This window comes from Mizuhopecten yessoensis, unplaced genomic scaffold (assembly GCF_002113885.1).
Source record: "Mizuhopecten yessoensis strain PY_sf001 unplaced genomic scaffold, ASM211388v2 scaffold10225, whole genome shotgun sequence".
Taxonomy (NCBI): Eukaryota; Metazoa; Mollusca; class Bivalvia; order Pectinida; family Pectinidae; genus Mizuhopecten; species Mizuhopecten yessoensis.
In genome coordinates, this window is record NW_018408440.1 from 316,754 (window position 1) to 340,638 (window position 23,885).

The following is a 23,885-nucleotide window of genomic DNA, read 5'->3' on the forward strand; positions in this document are numbered from 1 at the left end:
TTGTAGGAATGATCGAATCATGGTCCTGACAAAGTGTTGTTATTTTTCGGGTCAATCAGAAATACAATTTGGCTGCCATAGCCGCTATTTTGCTTCTAAGTTCTAATACGCCGATCTCACTTAAAATTGGTCTTGGAATGATCAGCTCATGGTCCTGACAAAGTTAAGTTAACATTATACTATTTTTTACTCAAATTGGTACATATTTCAACAACAAAAATAAATACTGTAGACTCAGGTGACCGTTAAGGCCCATGGGCCTCTTGTTTAACAAACATGTGAGTAGCGAAGATAAAATCAGATAAAATGGTTCATTTTAAAAGCAGTCGCATTGTATGTGTAGATAATAAAAAATAAAAAGGGGGTTAAAATAATAAAACAGATAACGAATAGATGATATGGAATATGTGATGTAAGGTGGGTAAGGTGGGTTAAAAGACATCGGTCTATAAAATAGGCCGATGTCTTTCAAATAGCAGGGGCAACAACTTCATATCATATACAAATAAAGGGTTTGTATTTAGATGTTTATTTTGATGTGATACCAGATTTGTATTAAGATGTTTGTTTTGATGTGAGTATTTAGATGTTTATTTTGATGTGATGCCAGATTTGTATTTAAATGTTTATTTTTATGTAATACTAGGTTTGCCAAGATGTGTATGGAAGCATACCTTGTGCTGCGTGAGAATGCTCATCTCCTTATCAACCTCTTCACCATGATGCTCTCCTGTGGTATACCAGAGCTACAATCTCTTGACGACATCAGCTACCTCCGCAAAACCCTGGCTGTGGAGAAATCAGAACGCGATGCAGTGGAATATTTCTCTAAACAATTCAATATTGCTGTTGGTGAACAATGGAAACAGAAAGTAGATTGGTTCTTCCACAATGTCAAAAACATGTGATGGAGAGAATACCAGACACGTGTGATGGACAGAAAGTCAGGCGCTTTTGTTGAACAAATTGTCAGACATAAGTGTTGAACAGAAAGTCAGACACATATGAACAGAATGTAAGACTCTTGTGGTCAGAATGTAATGCAGTGACATATTTATCCGGACAATTTGATATTGCCGTTAGTGAACAAAGGAAGGAGAAAGTAGAATGTTCTGCCACAATGTCAAAAACATGAGATAGACAGAAAGTTGGACATGTTTTATGAACAGATCGTCAGACACGTGTGAACAGTACACCCAATACAAATATGATAAACAGGACGTAAGGTAAATGTGATAAACAGAATATTGGACACATGATAAAAAGAATGTCGGATGCTTCTGCTGAACAGAAAGTTTGAAAGGTGTGATGATGAACAGAACATCTGGCACATGTGATTGAAAGATTGTCAGAATGGAACATTATGTCGGGTATACAAGATAAAGAAAATACCAGGCGCGTACTGAACATAAGGCATGTTATAAACAGAATCTCATACGTGTGAGGGAAAGAATGTCAGGTGCATTTGGTGAATAGAACTTTAGACGTGGAGTAGAATGTTTGACAGGTGTGTTTGAACAGAATGTCAGAAATAATTGATGTTTAGAATGTATTAGGTATATCTGATGAATCAAACGAGCTTCATTCATGCAGGAAGAATGTAATGTTAAACACACTTTCAACAGAATGTTTGTAAGTAAGTATACTTATAGTAAGTGTGTGTATGATAGTGGTTGTGAGGAATAAATTTATATTTGTTTTATTTCAAATTTGCTGCTGAATTCTCTGTTCCTTAAACAATTCAACATGATCAGAATGAATTTGAATAGTTAGATGGTTAAATGTTAAGTTATGTTCCATGTTTTCCCCCTAAGATGTTATGACTGTATTCAATCCAACAAGAACCGGTATAGAACTCATATTAAACTCATCACAATACTGCCTGCTACCTTTAATGAAAAACCTCTGACCATTTCAAAACATGTTTAATCAATTAATACAGAAAAGTGGCATCCCATTGGCTTGATTGAATATATGTAGACAATGATGAATGAATCAAACCAAAAGTAGATAAAACAATATTTCCTTTTTCCTTTTCTGTATATTTTTCACATAATATGAGTACTGTTTAAGTCTGAAATGCTGTTTCAATATAACGTCTATAAAAACCAATTGTTAGATATTAAGTTTAAGCGGCCTACCTATCTCTACTTCAAGGTGCTGAATTCAGAAACACGGCAACATGTCTTGTCTCATTTGGTGTATATTGAATTATTTTACATTAGATTTATATTTTAGGATTTATTAGTTGAATGATAATTAATAAGATTCAATTATATAAATATTGAATCATGCAGTTATATTGTAACCATACATATTGGTACCAAAAATTAACATTGTGTTATTCAATATTTAATTATATTACTTGATTTATAAGTTAAAATATATTGTGTTATTTATTTGATGTATTGTGTGGTTCAGTGGTTGATTATATTGATGATTCAATTGTTGAATTATGTTGTATGATTCAATGTTTGAATTGTGTTGCATGATTCAATTATTGAATTATGTTGCATGATTCAACAATTGAATTATATAGTATGATTCAACGGTTGAATTATATTGTATGATATCGATTCAATGGTTAAGTTATGTTGTATGATTCAATTATTGAATTATGTTGCATGATTCAACAATTGAATTATATAGTATGATTCAATGGTTGAATTCTATTGTATGATTCATGGTTGAATTCTGTTTTATGATTCAATGGTTGAATTCTGTTGTATGATTCAATGGTTAAATTGTATTATATGATTCCTATTACATGATGCATTAGTTGAGTTCTGTTATATTTTTCAAATAGATTATGTAGTATATATGTGATTAAATTGAGAACAGTATTCATAATATATAGCTATTTCTACAATAGCAGTAGTCCGTATCCATTAAGTCTCAAGAGCCCTAGGTTGTTAGTGTGTGTGTGACCTCTGACCTTCAAGGTTATGTATCAGATGCAAGCATACCAATGTTTACAAATAATATGTATACTAACTATGTAGGTTATTCTACCATAATGAAGGTTTGTAATACAATATTGCTGTAAAGTTACTGAGGATATTAGCCATGTTGAGGTATGCAGCTGAGCCTCGTTAATCCAGCTAGCACTAATCTGGCTGTCCCAGTACCCAGCCTCCATAATCCAGCTAGCACTAATCTGGCCGTCCCAGTACCCAGCCTCCTTAATCCAGCTAGCACTAATCTGGCTGTCCCAGAACCCAGCTTCCATAATCCAGCTAGCACTAATCTGGCTGTCCCAGTACCAAGCCTCCTTAATCCAGCTAGCACTAATCTGACTGTCCCAGAACCCAGCCTCCTTAATCCAGCCAGCACTAAACTGGTTTTCCCGCTATCTGGCGTTTGATTCATGGGGCAATATCTTCTTGGAATTATTTCACAAGGATCTTATAACTGGCTCTGTAGGTTTTTGTTCCAATAGATAGTTTTTGAGGGTGATTTTTCAAGTCAGATATGTATGTCAATTTATATGTTAAGGCTGTATGGTACCTAAAGGTAAAGATACATGAAGATTTACACATAAATGTTGTGTGTATTTTAATTGGTAATTCATTTCTAATTCTACAAGGAACTACAGTATTCATTATAAATTGTTAATATCTCACAACAACTACAAAAGTATCAATCTTTCTGCTCTAAAAATATTTTCAAACTATCCACACTTTTGACAAACAAATTGTGTTCTTTTAATATTCCTGACCAAAACTACTTCGCCCATGAACTGTTGTAGGTAAGGCCCGTGACCATATGATCATAAAAGTACTATACCTGACTAAAACTACTTTACATGAGTTGTTAGGTAAGGCTCGGCACCTTGTGATGATAATAGATTCAGAGCTGATAAACTGTCAGAAGTGGTATAAACTTGTCATGTTATGGTGTGGACAGGTGGACTAGTGTAAGGCGTAAAAATAAATATTATCAAGTTTTTGTATATGTGCTATGTACTGTAATACATACATGCCAGAACTCACGGCGTGAGGCCCAATCTCACGGAATTTCAATTCCGATAAAGTCTCACGGCGTGGGACACAAAATCACGGAAAGTCACGTAAACCTCACGGTAATTTTATGTTGCACTTCAATGAATTCTGTAATACACACACAAAAACAAAAACCCAGACCTCACACAGGTGATAAATGCAACTTTAATATAGAGTTGACAGACATGTGGCATAGTAATCTTTTGATTAACTCATTCACCCCTGAAATTTCATAATGAACTATTCCAACATTTGAATTGGAAGAGTTCAAATGTGTCTTCAGGGGTGAGAGAGTTAAGAGTCATTTCATAAACTTTAGGTTCATTATTTTTGTCAAACAGAATAACAGGTAGATCTCCTTTCAAAATTCTTAGGACCAGTTGGAAATAACAATGAAATCTGGTGTAATGAAACTTTGGGACCAAATAACATCTTAAAATGAAATTGAATGGGGGCCAACATTATATAATTATTATTTAGTTTTTGTATATTTCGTTAATGAATCACAAGGTCAAAGCTAACCACCGAATTGTATAGAATTGCCAAATTGAAGATTTGATGTTGGTGATATATACATATAAAACTATACAGAGACCAGGAAATCTAATGTGAGGCTATTGTGAAATTTAAAATTGTAGGATATTTCTTAACTGCAGATTCCTTTCGATCGTAATGTCCGTTTCATATGAATTTCGTATTTATGATTGTCCTAGTCCCTAGGATAGGACTAGAAACCTTAGGTTCTCAGTGTACATAAACACACTTTTGTTATGATCGACGTTAGCCAAGGCTATGACCGCTACCGATTGTGTTTACTTCAGAAGTGGCGGGGCCACATGTACAGGGGGGGGGGGGACATTTAACTCAGAAGCAGCTAAACAGATTATCCAAAATATATCTGTATAATCAGGTTCTATAAGTGCAAAATTTATTTCGAATTATGATCCAAAATCCTACCTATTGTGACATCATAGTCCAACATCGTATTCAAAGTCAATTTTACATCAAAATTTGTATTTACATTATTTTAACAGATCATAATTTTTTTCTAAAGAAATGGTTGATTGTAGAGATATGAGAAAAATGATGACTTGTAAATGTTTGATTTTCCGATATTGGGGGATGATATTTTGTAACGTCTCCAATCACAAATCTGTTCGCATTGCTTCCATTTATTGATTTGTCATTTCACATGACATAAATGGGAGCAAAGTTCTGATTTAAATTAGATTTAGACCAATGATCGGGGTTGTTTCAAAATATCATTCCTTCACCGAGAAATTCTGTCGTACACAAAACGTGTATAATCCTTTCTCAGTGCCACAGTGTGGTTGTAGAAGGTAAGGGTTGAGCTACACATGTACAGCACAATTCACCCTGACATTGTCCCTGTCTTTGTGTATTTTATAGGTTGTTGGTTTGAACATGGTTGTCACTATTTACTACAAATCTTCAAAAGTCCATGGGCTTTTACGTTCTCTGTGCCCCATATGTCATGAAAACTCGAAGGCCTGTATACGCCACCTTGGGGATGAAACAAGTGGACCAGTTTGATATTTTGATATACCTCAGACAGAAGAATTGTGCCGAAACATGATGGGAAAATTGTCAGGCTTTGAAGTCAGGTGTTGCTGCGCAAAGGACAGATATCGGCCTAGGGTTGGTCAATGTTTATTTTACCAGAAACAAATCAAATAGCTAGCTATGTGCCTTCGATTTTGTCCTGACATAGTGCAGGGGTGCCGAGAACGTAAGGGAGCTAACTCATGGACTTTCGGGGATGTATTTACCGTTATATATACAATGTATGTACAGTGTATTTATTGTCTGCAGTTGTTTACTGTTAAAAGGTGTGAGTGCTTCTTTACCGAATGGTTGTGACTAGTTGTTTATACACAGAGTGCTTGATTTTGGAAGTCTTTTCCCAACCACAGCACACATTATATACATATTACCATCTTACATTAATAGAAATTACATTTAATAAGATGTTTAACTCTGTTTATATTTCATTTCAAATTTCTTAATCAGAGCTATACGTTTTTCATTTTTTTTTTCATTTTAGCAAAAACTCAAGAATGCTGTTATCATATTACCTAGAATTATGCAAATATTCACAATATCGTTTTTCTTCTTACTGCCCTCAGTTCACTTCAGCATGATGCTGCTATCTGTTTGTTATGTTTATTGTTTTGAATACAATGAAAATTATGACTGCATAGTCCTGTGACAAAGTGTCCATTATATAATGTTTCTTACACCACAGGACCAACACATTAACCTATTTACACAATTGTCCAACAAAGGTCATATTCTCAAACAATTCCAACCAATGTTTTTGTTCTTGTGTTCTTTACATATTTTTGATTGAATGAATAACTTTATGAATGAACCTGGCAAATGGAATATTATTTTTGTGAAAATATAAATCACACATTTATTGTATATCATGATGACTAATTATCATGTGCACAAAACCAACAAATAAAAAACTATGAAGAATTCATTTGTTTTTGTGAAAATATTTTTCTGATGTTGCCAAAGGTCAAATGAACTTGTAAGCTCTTCTGACCATCGCTGTTAATAGGACGTAAAACACAAACAAACATTCCCAAACCAAAGTGACCCAAAGGGCCAAGTGAGGTTATGCCACGGTGGGGCGTCTGTCGTCCGTCCAGTCTCTGTCCGGCATCAACATTTTCATTTAATAAACGACTTCTTCTTGATAACCAAAAGGGCTAGAATGATGATATATGGCCAGTAGCATGCTTAGATGAAGGGCAACCAAGTTCGTTCAAATTAATGTTTTCGCCCATATTTAAGGTCACAAGGGTCAAATATGTTTAAATCTTTAAACAAATTCTTCTGAATAACCAAAAGACCCAGAGTGAAGATATTTGCCCCATAACATGCTTTGATGAAGGGCTATCAAGTGTGTTCAAGTGAATGACCATCACCCATAATCAAGGTCACTGGGGTCAAATATGTCGAAACCAGATTTATATTTTGCAAATGAATAAACTTGTTTTATTTTCAAGGTCAAAGAGTTCATCGACGACACCTGCGATGTAAATATATGTCAAACCCAAGTAGTTTCACGTCTTCAATCGAGAACTCGGGTAGTGACAGCAAAACCAAAATGCTCACATATGAACATAATAAATACATCGTCCTTCCTATCAAATAAAGAAAAAACACGTCACAAATTTATATTGTGCTAGAAAATGAATGATGCGAGAAATTCATTCTAATAATCTGTCCGAATTTATTGAATTAACTATTAACATTTGATTCGGATATCTAAGATGAGAACGATTTTGATTACAAGTCGATTGCTTGATAATCAAATTTTCATACAAACATGATATACGGTTTATCAGCACAGACTTGATTACGAGTGACACATTTGTCAAGATTAATGTTTTACCTTAAACTTCCAGAATGACTGCTTTTATAATATTCATAATATTGTTTCGGCCATTGACAGAAATGAATATTCGTATGTTGTATTTTGCGACCTCTCCAGGGCGTTTGATAAAGTATGGCATACTGGACTGTTATTCAAGCTTCGCCAGTATGTCATTGATAGTAACTTACTTTCCTGGTTCTCGAGTTATCTGACTAATCGTCAGCAATCTGTTATCTATGGAAATAATACTTCTTCTCTTAAATGTGTATCTGCCGGTGTACCATAGGGATCTGTTCTTGGTCCTCTATTTTTATTCTACAATTCTACATTATTAATGATCTTGTTGATCCTATGGAAACATTTACTAGGCTCTTTGCCGATGATTTCTCTCTCAAAGATTCTTCTGCCGACTTGAATGTAACAGAACATGATCTAAACCACGATATTCAACGCTTACAGGACTGGTCTGATCTGTGGTTGATGCAGTTCAATCCCGCTCAGACGGAAGTAGTTCATTTCACGAAATCTAATTGTCATCTTGCATGGAGTGTTTCTCAGAAGTAGCTGCCAAAAGGACCTGATAATTTGTTACGGCTATATCTAGGCAAGGTGTTCCGAGTAACTGTACATGTTTTAGGGGTTAAGATGTTTCGGTAAAAATGACACCGCCAATAATTATAGGTAACAAAAGCTCAAGTCCCTATGGCAGCTGCAAATCGCCTGCCCATGTGTATCAACTTATTTAAACAGCTTATTCTTAAATCTGTATTAAAACAATTGAAATATAAAGTTAGTAAGGATATATTAAATACTATAGCGATAAATAGTTTTAAATGTCCATGTGACGGTAAAAATATAAATATAGCAAAACACGAAGACTAGTATAATCGGTCGATTATACTAGTCTTCGTGTTTTGCTTTAAATACTATATATATACATCTCTCATAAGACCAACTCTTGTGATGCCTCTTGTGTATGGGATGGTTGTTCTGTCAAATGCCTCGGAGAGGGTGCAGTTAGAAACAGCCAGAGTTGTATCTATTCTATTCTCTGTCGCCTCTTGTGAGGCACTTTACTTTGAAACTGGACGGGAACCTTTCAAATTTAGGAGCGCCAACTTTCTACGTTTTTAAGATGCTTAATAGACTAGTTCCAGATTATCTTCACAATTTGCTTCCTTTCAGAAGAAATTATCTTCATCGTGATTTTTGAAACCCCGATAACTATCAAATACCACGCGGTAAATGATAAATTCTTAAAAAGTCATTTATCCCTTCTCCAATAAATTTATTGCAGGGACTTGATGATTCTGTAAGAAATATAACATCATCTTCTGCATTCAATATGAAAACATCACCTGTACCACGCGTTTTACCGAAATATTTAAATGTTGGTAACCGATACCTATCGGTTCTTTAAGCACAAATTAGACATAAATGTAGTGGCCTTAAAAGTGATTTGTTCCGTGTAGGTATTTGTGCCTCACTTACCTGTCATTGCGATGATAGTAATGAAGATGCGTATCCATTATTTTTTTGTCTGCGCACAATTTTCAAATACTCGAATAGGAATATTTGATGCTCTTTTAAACATTGGTATTCAACCAGTCCCCAATCTGTATACTCTTATATGGTGAGATACAGACCTTCTATTCCAAACAAATGCCAACATCATGCTTGCTGTACAATCATTTATAAAACCAACGAAGAGGTTTAAAACCAACTATTGGACAACTATTGCAGGCATACCATTTCCCCTCCTGTCCCTTCTTTCACCTGTCCCCCCACTCCTTCCTTTTATCCTTGCTATATATGCTAAACTTTTGGCCATCACATGTTATGTCCTTTACCTACTGTGTGGTATTGTCTTTCCCATCAATAAAATATGTTTGAATGATAAACCGCGTTTATATAGAATATCTCTACCACTGAAACAGTTATGTGGAAATTACTAATTTGATTCGTCTATAAATATCAAATTCGTTATGTTATAAGCTATATAGATTGATACCGATAGATAAATGTGTCACCTTTAAAATGAGACATAAATGTAAAACAAATGTCGAGAGGGGTTAAGTAATAAACTGGCAAACATCTAGTATAGTGTAGAGGTTATCTCCCTTACAACGTGACCCTAACGAAAAGTTGATTATAAATGTGATATCAGTATAACTTTATTGTACTTACTTGACACTATATGAATACATATGTTGAACGAAATCCACTTACAAGGTATTATGGAAACACAACCTTAAGTTTACGTCAGTCTATTTCCTTAATGAAAATCATAACTGTCAACAAACAAATTTGACAACATCGAAGGAAAATTTTAATAACACACTCCATTTGTTTCTGCAGATAAGAGCGAGAAGTTCAAGAAAAAAACCACGAGAACTTTTGGAAAAAATGAAATAATATAATGCGTAAAAAAAGAACTTTGCTTACGAGTACAATTCTACAATTAATTACATTTCAACAAATTAATAGAAGTATCAATCATTCACAACAATGAAATGTTACATGTAGAATACTTCGCAATATGGTACAACAACGTAATACTATGGAAAAATCAAGATAATACCGAGGTGTTATCAAAGCATTAATAAAGGAAATATTTACATGAAGACCCTCACAAATGTACAATTAACCAAAGATTTATTTAATGTAAAATAAAATTTTGTTCACCTTCAAATAAATCAATTTCAAACAATTAAAGATTGTCAATAAACAGCAGGAATTCAAAGTAATAGCGATTTGGACATACCTCGAACGTGTTGAAAACGACTGTAGACTGGGAAGCACGGAGGGGCACCATCATGTAGAACTCACCCAAGTTGAAATTTTTATTTTTTTTAATAATATTTCAGCACTACATCCCCTGTAAATGGCGATATATAGGCATATTTGGAACAAAGTAATAGTCTAAGTATTGGTGATGCTAGCACAGTACATAAATTCCCTCTGTTTTTGTCATATTTGATTACAGCATGTCAAATAAAAGATCTTATACCAAATTAGTGCTTTAGGTTTTGGTGCGAGGTTTTGTAATGGGATATGCAATTATTATTTTTTTGTAAATATGTACAAATTAAAAGCATTTCAGTTTATTTTGCAGCAGAATAAAATCAACTTGGTATATGTATGTCGGTCTCCTACATTGTCAGGGACTAGATAACTACATGTACATCTGGTCTGGTGGCAGTTGATATAAAAACCAAAATGTCTCAGCCAATCAGACCTCATGTGTTCATCTTTGAGTGAATTGATCCAAAAATAACAACTCTTAGCCAGTACCATGCGAGAACTATTTTAATATTTTAATAAATAGGAGAGGTCGAAAACGACATTTAAGATTTCATATAAGCTCGGGAAAAAAATGGTGGTTTTTTTTATCGGACTCAATGAAATCATTTTCATGCCAAACTTAGCTAAAACCCCACCTAATGGATAAAAATAAAAATAAAAATATCAACCGAGCTTTTCTTATCTTGGAATCTTTACAAATAAATGCTTGAGTGGTTGATCGCTTGTAACACTAGAGTTCTCCCGAAAATATATTTTAGTCTATAAAGTAAAGCCGCGAACGTTTTATCTGACGTAGGAATACACGTCTTTATACTAAGAGTATATAACACCACACATCATACCTATGACTTGTGCTAGTTATCTCATTTGTGTTACAATAATATATTTTATAAACATCAAAATCACAATTATTTCAAAGGTCATTCTAATTTCTAGTCTTTACAGATTTTACCGGATACGACTATAGTCCTTAATGAGAAATAGCACATCCGGTCTTGTCTATCCAATATTACACTCATCAAAAACAAAACATGATAATTTGGACATTGGATAATCAGACGGATATATGAGTTATTTAGTATAACGACGTGTTTACTAATTATACAGAATAACTTCGTGTTTGTAAGTTATATATCATAATGCCATACAAATTAATGTTATAGCATAACGCATTGTTTCCTAGTTACAGTGTATATAGTATTACGCCGTATTTATTAGTTATATAGTTAGACGCTGTGTTTCCTAGTTACAGTGTATATAGTATAACGTCGTATTTATAGTTATATAGTTAGATGCTGTGTTTATTAGTTACAGTGTATGTAGTATAACGCCGTATTTATAGTTATATAGTTAGACGCTGTGTTTATTAGTTACAGTGTATAAAGTATAACGCCGTATTTATAGTTATATAGTTAGATGCTGTGTTTATTAGTTACAGTGTATATAGTATAACGCCGTATTTATTAGTTATATAGTTAGACGCTGTGTTTATTAGTTATTAGTTATATAGTATAACGCCGTATTTATTATTAAATAGTTAGACGCTGTTTTTACACGATTATTTAGTATAACGCTGTGTTGGCTAGTTTTATAGTATAACGCCACGATCACTAGTTATTATAGTATAAAGTCTAGCGCCTTCTTAACTAGCTATATAGTATAACGCCATGTTAACTAGCTATAAAGTCTCGCGCCTTCTTAACTAGCAATATGGTATAACGCCATGTTAACTAGCTATATGGTATAACGCCGTGTTAATTAGCTATAAAGCCTCGCGCCTTCTTAACTAGCTATATAGTATAACGCCTTGTTAATTAGCTATAAAGTCTAGCGCCTTGTTAACTAGCTATATAGTATAACGCCCTGTTAACTAGCTATAAAGTATAGCGCCTTGTTAATCAGCTATAACATCTAGCGCTTTGTTAACTAGCTTTATAGTATAACGCCGTGTTTACAAGCATTAACGTATAACGCCGTGTTAACTAGCTATATAGTATAACACCGTGTTAACTAGATATTACGTCTAGCGCCTTGTTAACTAGCTATATGGTATAACGCCATGTTAACTAGCTATAAAGCCTAGCGCCTTGGTAATAAGCTATATAGTATAACGCCTTGTTAAATAGCCATATGGTATAACGCCGTGTTAACTAGCCATATGGTATAACGCCGTGTTAACTAGATATAAAGCCTAGCGCCTTGGTAATAAGCTATATAGTATAACGCCTTGTTAAATAGCTATAACGTCTAGCGCCTTGCTAACTAGCTATATAGTATAACGCCGTGATAACTAGCTATAAAGTCTAGCGCATTGTTAACTAGCTATATAGTATAACGCCGTGTTAACTAGCATTAACGTATAACGCCGAGCTAACTAGCTATATAGTATAACGCCTTGTTAACTAGCTATAAAGTCTAGCGCCTTGTTAACTAGCTATATAGTATAACGCCGTGTTAACTAGCTATTAAGTCTAGCGCCGTGTAAACTAGCTATATGGTATAACGCCATGTTAACTAGCTATATGGTATAACGCGTGTTTACAAGCATTAACGTACAACGCCGAGCTAACTAGCTATATGGTATAACGCGTGTTTACAAGCATTAACGTATAACGCCGAGCTAACTAGCTACAGTGTGTAGCCCTATATAGTCTAATATATAACGAATTCTAAACAGGATATATTATTGGCGTGGTACCCAAGTCGTATAACACCAAGTAAAGTGTGCGTCTGTCCGACGGTTTTTGCGTTTCTATTGCAATGAGATCCCGTGCTTTTAGACAGTTTCCTCGTCCAACATTAAGATGTTGAAAAAAACCTTTAATTGTAATGAAGCATCAAGGTTTAATACTAGGAAATATCAGTATCAATTCCTTTTCTGTCTGCGGTATAAAGTTGGTTTATGATGGCAATTAAGTGAAAACTATTGTTTCCCATTTTACAACCATCCGCCGAATTGCATTAGCTTTGTGATCTGAGAGATCTACACATTAGAAATAGCTTTATCAATCTCCCCATTTTATTTATCGACAAAAAAAACCATGAGAGAAAATCGATTGAAATTTTCATGACATTTCAAACTAAAACGACCCTGTCCTAGATAATGAAGATTTATGAATTGTTTAATCTCTACAGTTAAATATTTATTCCGGTATAACAAACCTGGGCTCGTAAATTCATAGAACACCGGTAATAACGGCATTTACACGAGATTACTCGTGACCTGAGCGCGAGCTTTGCCCATCACATTCGGCGATCTGTTTCCAAACGGCCCGGGATGGAGAAACATCAAGGCCAAAACGAGGATGTTACTTGATGCTAGACCAGGAAATAGTTTTAATCAATATCAACTGTGAACATAAACGAAAACAGCGATTATTTAGTTATGTATCCCTGGCGAAAGTTTAGGTGGTGGTTAAAGAGAGGTTCTCTCCAGATGGTCCTTTTGGCTTAATACGGTTTATTGAAAGGAGGGGTGCCAATTTAGGCTTTCTGTTGGCTATCACCGATCTACCTCGGAGTAATGCCAACATGACATGACATGAAGGAGCAAAGTTGTGAACCTCGTTTGACAAAAACTACATATCATTTTGGAAAGTTTCTTCATAATTTTGATGTAATGTTGATGTATCATTATTATATGCAACTTAAGAGTTACACTATACATCACAATTATAAAGAAATTTTCCAAATATAACATGTAATTTGTCAAAAAGACGCCTTTTGTGACGCCTCTTTACCCTGCATATCGCAGAATGATCTCCATGTCATATCATGACGGCATAGCCCCAAGGTATATTGTACAAATGGCATACCTCTTTTCTTTTGTCTCTCCTTTTTCTATCCTTCTGAGCATTTTTTGATTATATAAAATTGAATCAGCGGTTACCTTGCTCAGGCCATTGTAGGCCAACTTACTGTACATTCACTAGAGGACGTTGCTAAATTACGAAAGCCTATTTCAAGTCCATTGGTATTGTGATATGCAATACAAGTATCACTTAGCGTATAACAAGTTAAGATCATATTATACATACGAAATTCAGTTTACATTCTAACCGATATGCATCAGTGTATCAGTGTTAAGAAAGTTCACTACTCTCAAATAATTTTTACTTTTCTATTTTTTTCTCCATGTTACCGAGATCAATGAGTTTATTTCCGTTAACTAAGGTCGCAGTGTTGCAGTAGGACATTTGGACAGTCGATTATAATCTTTTCTTGTGTATTTCTATGTTCTCCATGTTCTTTAGACTATATGGAAAACTGCATATTTCGTTAGGAGCAAACATTAGTCGGCTCACAATTGCAATGAAATAGATAAGGCAGAGTTTCCCCTGACATGCACGGATCCTTTTACATAATTAGATAAACAGACAGTGGTTAATACAAATTAAGAGCGGTTAACACATGAAAACGAGATTTGGTTAAAAGAAATAATTACTGCTTAAAGTCAGTCATTATGAGGAATTACATTTTATACTAAAAAAAATATATGCAAAAATGAAAACAAAAACAAAAACACATAGTATCGTCAACACACTACACCATCAATATGTCACGTGGTTAATATGTCACGTGGTTAATACATGAGGACTCTCCACTCAAAAAGATAAACAGTAGCTAAGGAGACACAAAAGGAAAGCATTGTGGAATCCAGCTTATTAATCGGAGACAAAATCTGGTGTGTTCCGAAAGGCCTAACATTTCGTACACCATGTCATGATACTATAGGTTATCAACGATACTTAAGACGTGTTACAAATCATGATTTACGAAAGATGCTGAGACAGCAACGTTTAGCGTAAGTTGAGACCTGCCAGGTAAACAGTCTTGGCCTAGTGATTTATTGGCCAATAATATCAGGAAAAGTCTGATACTTGGAACAAGACCATGAGTGACCAATGTATGGGGATATAAATGTTACCATTGAGCAAAGGAAAGTTGATATTCATGATGTTATGCGATACTCGTTATATGATCATAACATCTTACTTTATGTAAATGACGGGATATGAAACTAGAACAATCAGTAGATATACGAAGAAGGAAGCACGTATTTAAAGATTTATAATGTCGACGCAGAAAGCAGACGAATGTAAAGCTTTGCTGCTCCATATGATTATTTAATCCAATTGGCACTCATCAGTGGTAATTAAGTTCAATAGAATGAAAATGAGAACGTAACGCACAAACAGGTGACTTTAAATGCCAAAAAGGAATTACACAGCTTCATATTCAAACGACCATCATTGATACTAGGGACCATGCAATTGGGAATAGAATTTTTCTAAACTGTTGAAACAGAGGGGCAGGTGCGTAAAACAGCTGCATAATGTTTCCAAAAGATCGAAACGTTTATAGCATTATAAATTTACATTTTTTGTTGAACCATAGATAATTTACACTAAAGCTAGACTATTTCATGTGATCCGTATCCAGACTTTAATCCAGGTACAAGATTACAGCCAACCTCGGGTACTAATAGTCAACCACCTGGTGACGTAAAAACCAACGATTTAGGGTAATTAGTATGTCGATTCAGAAAGCCCAAAGTAAGGTTCTGTTGTTTATACAGTCATGTCATATATTAGTTACTCATCATTGGTATTATTGGTCAATGGAATGGAAACTCATGTCCAAAGTGTTCTGAATCATGTGTATAATACAACAAAAACGGAAAGGTGACCCCTTATATCGTTGCAAAAAGAGGAGGAGGTATATCGTTTCTTTAATTTCTGGGGTTTGGTTTGGTTTGGTTTAATTTTGTTTAACGTCCTATTAACAGCTAAGGTCATTTAAGGACGTGCCTCCATGTTTGTAGTGTATGCGTGCTTGTGTGTGTGTGTATACAGGAGACATGATATGATGGTGTGCTTGTCTTCTTGTGATAGTGCGGATCTGATGCCGACTTCATTGTGCTATCTCACTGAAATACCATGCCGAAGGCACTGCCATCACAGCATTCCGCCCGGTCACATTATAGTTTTTGGGGCTAATAAGATAACAGGTAGTTAAAACAGTTTGTTTTCGTGAACAAAACATCTATATGAGTTTAGGATCAGCATATTATCTAATATCATGTCTTTTATAGTTCTTGTATAGCAAAAACAAAGACCCGCTGGAAGTGGTAAGGAGATGTCCCTCATTGGAATAACGATAGTCTGGTAAAATAATAATCTTATTATGCGGACATAATCATCTTCGGTGGATATTTCCTGCAAAACAATCATTATCGACAATACGATATTAATGTTACCATTTGAGACAGAAATGACTGAAAAAAAACAAATATAAATTTAGCACGATGCTTGGTGGTATAGAATGTGTGGAAATCAAAAGTCATAATTTTAGATAATTGCAGTTTTATGTTTTTAATATTTTCAAAACCCTCAATAGATTTCATAGTAGTACATATGTAAAGGAGTCCTTATTGGATAGGTAAATGATACCGATATAGAATTGAATAACTGCTGTTTAATCGAAATAAAAATATCATCTCCAGAAAGTGTCAATAAGTAGGGATAACAAGCCGATATCTTTATGAAGGTAGTTCACATATAATGGTAATATAATTACATGTAGAAGTTTTGTCGACCTGAAGGACTCCGTTGTGACAAAAAATACAGATTTTTGACACTTTGTAGGATCAAGAAGAGAAGACAGATGCCGGGAAAGGAATTCGTCGATGCTTTTCACGTTTTTCTCACATTTCTGCAGTACCCGACAGCATCCATACGTATTTTGAAACCGACCGTGACTAATAAACGGAGCTTCCGATATCTTGTCCCTTTGACAAGTAAACCTCGGAGTTTGAAACGATGCTTTGGTTGCCTGTAGTGAACTAAACACCAAGAAGTCGTTCTTAAAACATCAAACATAGGTAGCACATCCTCTTTAATAACAAAATACTTTAAATATAATATAGGCGTGAAAAACGGTAGGTGATCTCTCGTTTGTATAATTTGCCGGACAAATTGCTAGGAAGGATTCATGATGCAAGATGTTACTGATATTGCGTCTTGTCAAATTAATTATAATTGTGAGCGAGAGAGTTCGTCTTTTTCTTCCTCTTCAATTGGTTCCAAAATTTGTTTAAAACATGGATGTTCAAAGTTGTTAATATTTTTCATGATGTTTATGGGACGTTTATCAAACAACCATAATCTCTACATTTATTTTTTATTATTTGCAACAAATTAAAATGATATACAAGCATTTTTCTTTACGTTATTCTAAAACGGCAATTGCTCAGTGCCGAATTCATGCTTCTATTTGATGTAATTCTGTATTTCCAGTGCATTTGGAGATCTTCGGGAGTGAATCACTCGGATGCTATTGATAAGCACTTATATCTGTCTTCCTTATTTCAAAACGATTTTCTCGACTAATTTCCCAGTTTGTTGCAGAACGACCCGCACATGGCCCCAATGTGGCCTCCTGGAGGATGTGCAGCGTTGACAAACATCCGGGGGTCATTGCGCCGATATCAAAGGTCAACGTATGACGCATCCATGTTGATTTCAAACCGTGTAATGGACATCAGGGATTACGAGTGTGATTATATTTTGAAATAAACACGGTGGTAAAGTACATTCATTTCAGCTACGGACCATCAAGTTAATCTTGTAGTCGTAAAAAAGCAAAACATAAATCAAAATATAATTTGGTCTGATCGTTAGTTCTGATGCCAGAATAAATGGGTCAAAATAACGTTCCCGATTTCTATGTATCGCTACAGTGGAGATGCGGCATGTCATCCTCATTGGTAGCTCCGATCACTCATCATGCTACTGTAGAAATACATTTAAGTCCAGGGATACCGTCCGAAGGTGGTCATTCACTGCTCTGCTAATACAGCTTCGGTTTATGTAAATCTAGGAAGAATTCTGTTCTGTAACTTAGCGGGAGTATTTGTCTTGTCGACATAACGCAGTATCTGTTTTACAGATCAATCAGAAACGGAATTATTTCCCCATAGAACTTTATTTCTATTATAAATGTTCCAACGGACGTGCCCGTTTATTTGGCTTGCAGGAGAGTTTCATTCATTAATGATCCAGATGTATTCAACATTTAACAAGTTGTATTGCAGCTTTGGTTTGGAGCGGGCCTTTTTGATTATAAGGAGAAAAAATGAAAAATATCGAAATTTATAACATTTATCTCAATTCATTTTTATCGTTTAACGTTTATTAGATATTTAACTAGTGCTTCCAATGGAACCGTTGTCAAATGCAAAAGATTGGCTACATTATATAATCGGATGTATGTGACAATATGGTAATAAAACAAATAGTACTAATGCTGCACCATACCGCCAGTAAACAGTAGACTTATATTATACAAATACCAAAACAGTCATGTGTATGACATAACACACTTGACATTATCGAATTCAATGATTTTTTCAATTAGCAAACCGACATTCAGAAATATAATCATATGTATCGCATAAAATACCCAGAGTGAAACAATACAAAATTGAGTATAATAGAGCAATATACACACAATAAAAAATACGAAATTTGTACAATATAACTCATTGCCAGTAAAGTATTCTTTTATGTGTGTAATATAACATATCGACTGAAAACCATATAATAATGTGTGTGATATAACAACATACCGACCGTAACAATGATGTGTTAAATATAACATACCCACAGTAAACAGTACAATTAATAGAATGAAAAGGCCGGAGAGAAATGCGTTTAGATTCAAAGAAGAGTTATGTTTTGAGTAGGCAATGTAAAGACATTTTAGCCTGACCTTTAGACGTCTTGGTGTTTCGTTATATATTATAAAGATATATTAATTCTGTGATATGTATTGTATCTTTCGAGAGGCGAGTTCGGCGACATTTGCTAGTTAGTGATATACTGGTTCGGGAATTTTTCAGTTTTCTGATATAAGACGCATTAGTATTTTTTATATCAATTTCAAATTAATAGTTGGAAGTTCAATATTGATTTATTTGTAAAATCCTTTTAGTAAACACACAAACTTAATTTATCAACTATCTATGCCTCTTCAAGCAATGCAACTCGGTATACACTTGTATGCGGTGTACGATTAAAAGTGTACCAGGACAAAAATATCCGCTCGAAGTAATTTCTTATCTGCCAGGTTATTTATAGCAGACTCAAAGCAAACTTTCAGTATTTGAATGCATTTATATACATAATTTCATTCTTTAAAAGAACTTTTTGAGTAGAGTGATCTGCCCCTTGTTTTGCTGCCAGGGCTGTACTGCTAATGTCACAACGTGCTCGTGTAAAGGTTAGACAATTACTGTAACACTGCGATTGACTCCAGGTGAACCTTTTACAAATTTCTGTTACAATTTTAACAGTCTCGGAACAAAACAGCCAATATCCGAGCTGCGGATCATTCTCACCGTATCATAACACATTCTAATGACGTAAGCCGAAGCCGGTCGTCCAATTTGCGGACGGCGCCGCCATGGTGCCAATCCTGCTTTGCCAATCGGAAAGTTTGGACACTAATAACTTCACATTTGGGCTTCGCTGGAGGCTCTTTCACGACTGCTGTGATTCTAGTATTCACAATCATTGGTCCATTCAGAGAAAAACATTTTTCAAGGATGGCTTTTCGCATTTCGTGAAGAAATAGATTTAATTAGTTTCTTGCGAATTTTCGTAATAAAATTAGAGAAAACATATTTTCTAAGGATGCAATCTTGAAGCGGAAGGTTTAGGTGTGAAAAGGCGGAAACTCTCTCAGAATGACAAGGTTTCATCGTGAAATATTAATGCGCTTTTGGTGGTGTTGTTTATCGGTGGTTTAAATCAGAATGTCGTGGGCACTTTAAACCACGATCTCTAATATCAAACAGTCTGTTTTACTTCCAAAATGTTTTATGAATAAGCTATCAACATTGTAACATATTTCATTATAAAACCGCTACTTCGTGTAGTACGGTGTAAATTATTGACTTGTGAAGATGGTCACACGGCGATTTTCCATTTACTATTAAGCCTTAAAAATCGGCGTGTTGATGATACTCCTTTAACGATATGTTCCAGAACATAACAAAAATACATCTGATACTGAGTACGTCACCACTCGGTGTTTTTTTTCAAACACAATGTTCTATGTATTCAATCATAGTTCGCTAATCGCAGTTTTACTTCAGTTGTAGTTTGCACTACTCTCGCATAATGCGCGTGTAATATTCTTCTCTCGCTCAAACAACGTGCACGTGAAAAAACAAGTACATACAAAAGGCTCAGGTCATACGTCCATATTATGAGAACATTGTTGATAATTGAAATATTGATGCATGAATTTTATCAACTAGAAAAAACGTAAATACGAACTAAATATACCTGACTATTTACAAAAAAAAATCAATTTAGATCATTTCATTTGTTTTGATTTAAAAAATGAAAATCCATCCATTTCCAAAATTATCTCAAATCGGAATTCGTCTGTGTATAACTGTAGGAATCAAATACTAATAAATATGTTAACATAGATATCTAATGTCTGTGTTTTGTAGTAAGATATTCAGTGCATTATGTATTTTTTTTCGCTGATTGACGGAAGACATCTTGACGGGCGACATAGGTGGCACAGGAAACGTTTACCCTACCAGAACACCTGACTTAATATTTTTATCTTGGGTACACAATATGTCTCTTCTTTTAATACAGTGTCTTCCAAATGGTGTACCCCGTGAATAGTGTCTTTCAAATAGTGTCTCTTGTGTAACCCCAGTGGTGTCTCCCAAATGGTGTATCCCTTATGGTATATACCCAATGGTGTATCCCTTATGGTATATACCCAATGGTGTATCACTTATGGTATATACCCAATGGTGTATTCCTAATGGTATATACACAATGGTGTATCCCTTATGGTATATACACAATGGTGTATCCCTTATGGTATATACCCAATGGTGTGTCCCTTATGCTATATATACCCAATGGTGTCTCCCTTATGGTATATACCCAATGATGTATCCCTTATGGTATATCCCTTATGGTATATACCCAAAGGTGTATCCCTTATGGTATATACCCAAAGGTGTATCCCTTATGATATATATACCCATAGTGTATCCCTTATGGTATATATACCCAATGGTGTATCCCTTATGGTATATTATACAATTATGGACTTTTGTGCTGGTGTATATGATGTGATATGAACCTGAAAGAGTGATATTGACTGAGGCGAACTTTTGTGCTGGTGAATATGATGTGATATGAACCTGAAAGAGTGATATTGACTGAGGCGAAGCCGAGGTCAATATCACTTTTTCAGGTTCATATCACACCATATTTACCAGCACAAAAGCCCATAACTGTTTTATTATATGCTTCAACAATAAAATAAAACAAAATAAAACTGAAGGTTCTGATTTTTGTACGCGAGCCTCCGTGTAAAATTTAGCCAGGTTTGAATTCAACAGTTTAGCAACCTAGCTTTCGAAGACGTCGTCTAGGTTCTTTTTCTTGTTCAACGGCCTTTTTATTTTAACAGCATCTTTATCCTTGAAAAGTTTTGGTAATTTTCAGATGGAACGGAGGAGAAACGTTCGCCAGCAGCAATCTTCTAATGTCATCTGACAGATCGCGTTCCGGTCTAAATGCGCATGCGCTACGACAGGTTCCGGGGTATTTCCATATAGGCTATATTTAGATATTTATATTCACCGGATAACCAGTCTACATGAGTTTTTGAGGACTGGTCACGTGTACATGATCCGACCAATGTGATTGCGAGAAATTTTCATGCATATAATAATATACAATTATGGACTTTTGTGCTGGTGAATATGATGTGATATGAACCTGAAAGAGTGATATTGACTGAGGCGAAGCCGAGGTTAATATCACTCTTTCAGGTTCATATCACATCATATTTACCAGCACAAAAGCCCATAACTGTTTTATTATATGCTTCAACAATAAAATAAACAAAACAAAAACCAAAGGTTCTGATTTTTGTACGCGAGCCTCCGTGTAAAATTTAGCCAGGTTTGAATACAACAGTTCAGCATTGTAGCTTTCGAAGGCATTGTCTAGATTCCTTTTCTTAAGGTAAGCATGGAGAAAATGCACTGCGTGTTCAATAGCCTTTTTTTACGTTAACAGCATCTTTATCCTCGAATAGTTTTGGTAATTTTCCCTAACGGAGGAGAAACGTTCGCCAGCAGCCATCTTCTAATGTCGTCTGACAGATCGCGTTCCAGTCTAACTGCGCATGCGCTACGACAGGTTCCGGGGAATTTCTATACAGGCTATATTTAGAAATCGATATTCACCAGATAACCAGTCTACATGAGTTTTTGAGGACTGGTCACGTGTATAGGATCCGACCAATGTGATTGCGAGAAATGTTTATGCATATAATAAACCCAATGGTGTATCCCTTATGGTATATATACCCAATGGTGTATCCCATTAGGGATACACCATTGGGTTTATGCATATAATAAACGCAATGGTGTATCCCTAATGGTATATACCCCTTGGTTAATCCCTTATGGTATAGCCCTTATGGTATATATTCCCAATGGTGTATCCCTAATGGGATACACCATTGGGTCTATATACCATAAGGGCTATACCATAAGGGATACACCTTTAGGTATATATCCCTTATGATATATACCCAATGATGTATCCCTTATGGTATATCCCTTATGGTATATACTCAATGGTGTATCCCTTATTGTATATACCCAATGGTATATCCCTTATGGTATATACCCAAAGGTTTATCCCTTATGATATATACCTAAAGGTGTATCCCTTATGATATATATACCCATAGTGTATCCCTTATGGTATATATACCCAATGGTGTATCCCTTATGGTATATACCCAATGATGTATCCCTTATGGTATATATACCCTATGGTGTATCCCTTATGGTATATACCCAATGGTGTATCCCTAATGGTATATACCCAATGTAGTATCACTTATGGTAGATACCCAATGGTGTATCCCTTATGGTATATACCCAATGGTGTATCCCTTATGATATATATCCAATGGTGTATCCCTTATGGTATATACCCAATGGAGTATCCCTTATGGTATATACCCAATGGTATATCCCTTATGGTATATACCCAATGGTGTATCCCTTATGGTATATACCCAATGGTGTATCCCTTATAATATATACCCAATGGTGTATCCCTTATGGTATATACCCAAAGGTGTATCCCTAATGGTATATACCCAATGGTGTATCCCTTATGGTATATACCAAATGGAGTATCCCTTATGGTATATATACCAAATGGTGTATCCCTAATGGTATATACCCAATGGTGTATCCCCAAAGGAGTATACCAAATGGTGTCTCCCCAACGGCGTCTTTTCAATTCCTTGTACCGTCTCTTTATTTTGTGTCTCCACACCTCCTGTTGTTATCTATGTATACTTGTTAGGTAGTCATAGGTGTTGGTTCCATGACATTCTCTAAAACGAAGCAGCTGTTCTGGTTCCTGGTTCCACCAGATCTAACACATTTCATGCTTTTTTTTTTTTATTTATTTTTTACTCATTAGGTGCATTTTTCTCCACTACATTATAAACTTTCATTAGATATGTACATGTAGTTGTCTCACGATCTATATACGGGTGAACGGCATACTTTGTCCGGCCACTGCCTTTCAGCA

At 35.1% G+C, this 23,885-nt stretch overlaps 1 protein-coding gene across 1 annotated transcript in view; it reads left to right on the forward strand.

The window, feature by feature from the left end:
• Positions 1–6,505, forward strand: part of LOC110459779 (phosphatidylinositol 4,5-bisphosphate 3-kinase catalytic subunit alpha isoform-like) — a 30,220-nt gene extending 23,715 nt beyond the window's left edge. Inside the window, exon 21 of the mRNA XM_021512217.1 lies at positions 647–6,505. Within this exon, the coding sequence (XP_021367892.1) occupies positions 647–908 (262 nt within the window). The 3' untranslated portion in view covers positions 909–6,505. The remainder of the gene's footprint in view (positions 1–646) is intronic.
• Positions 6,506–23,885: the final 17,380 nt, after the last annotated feature.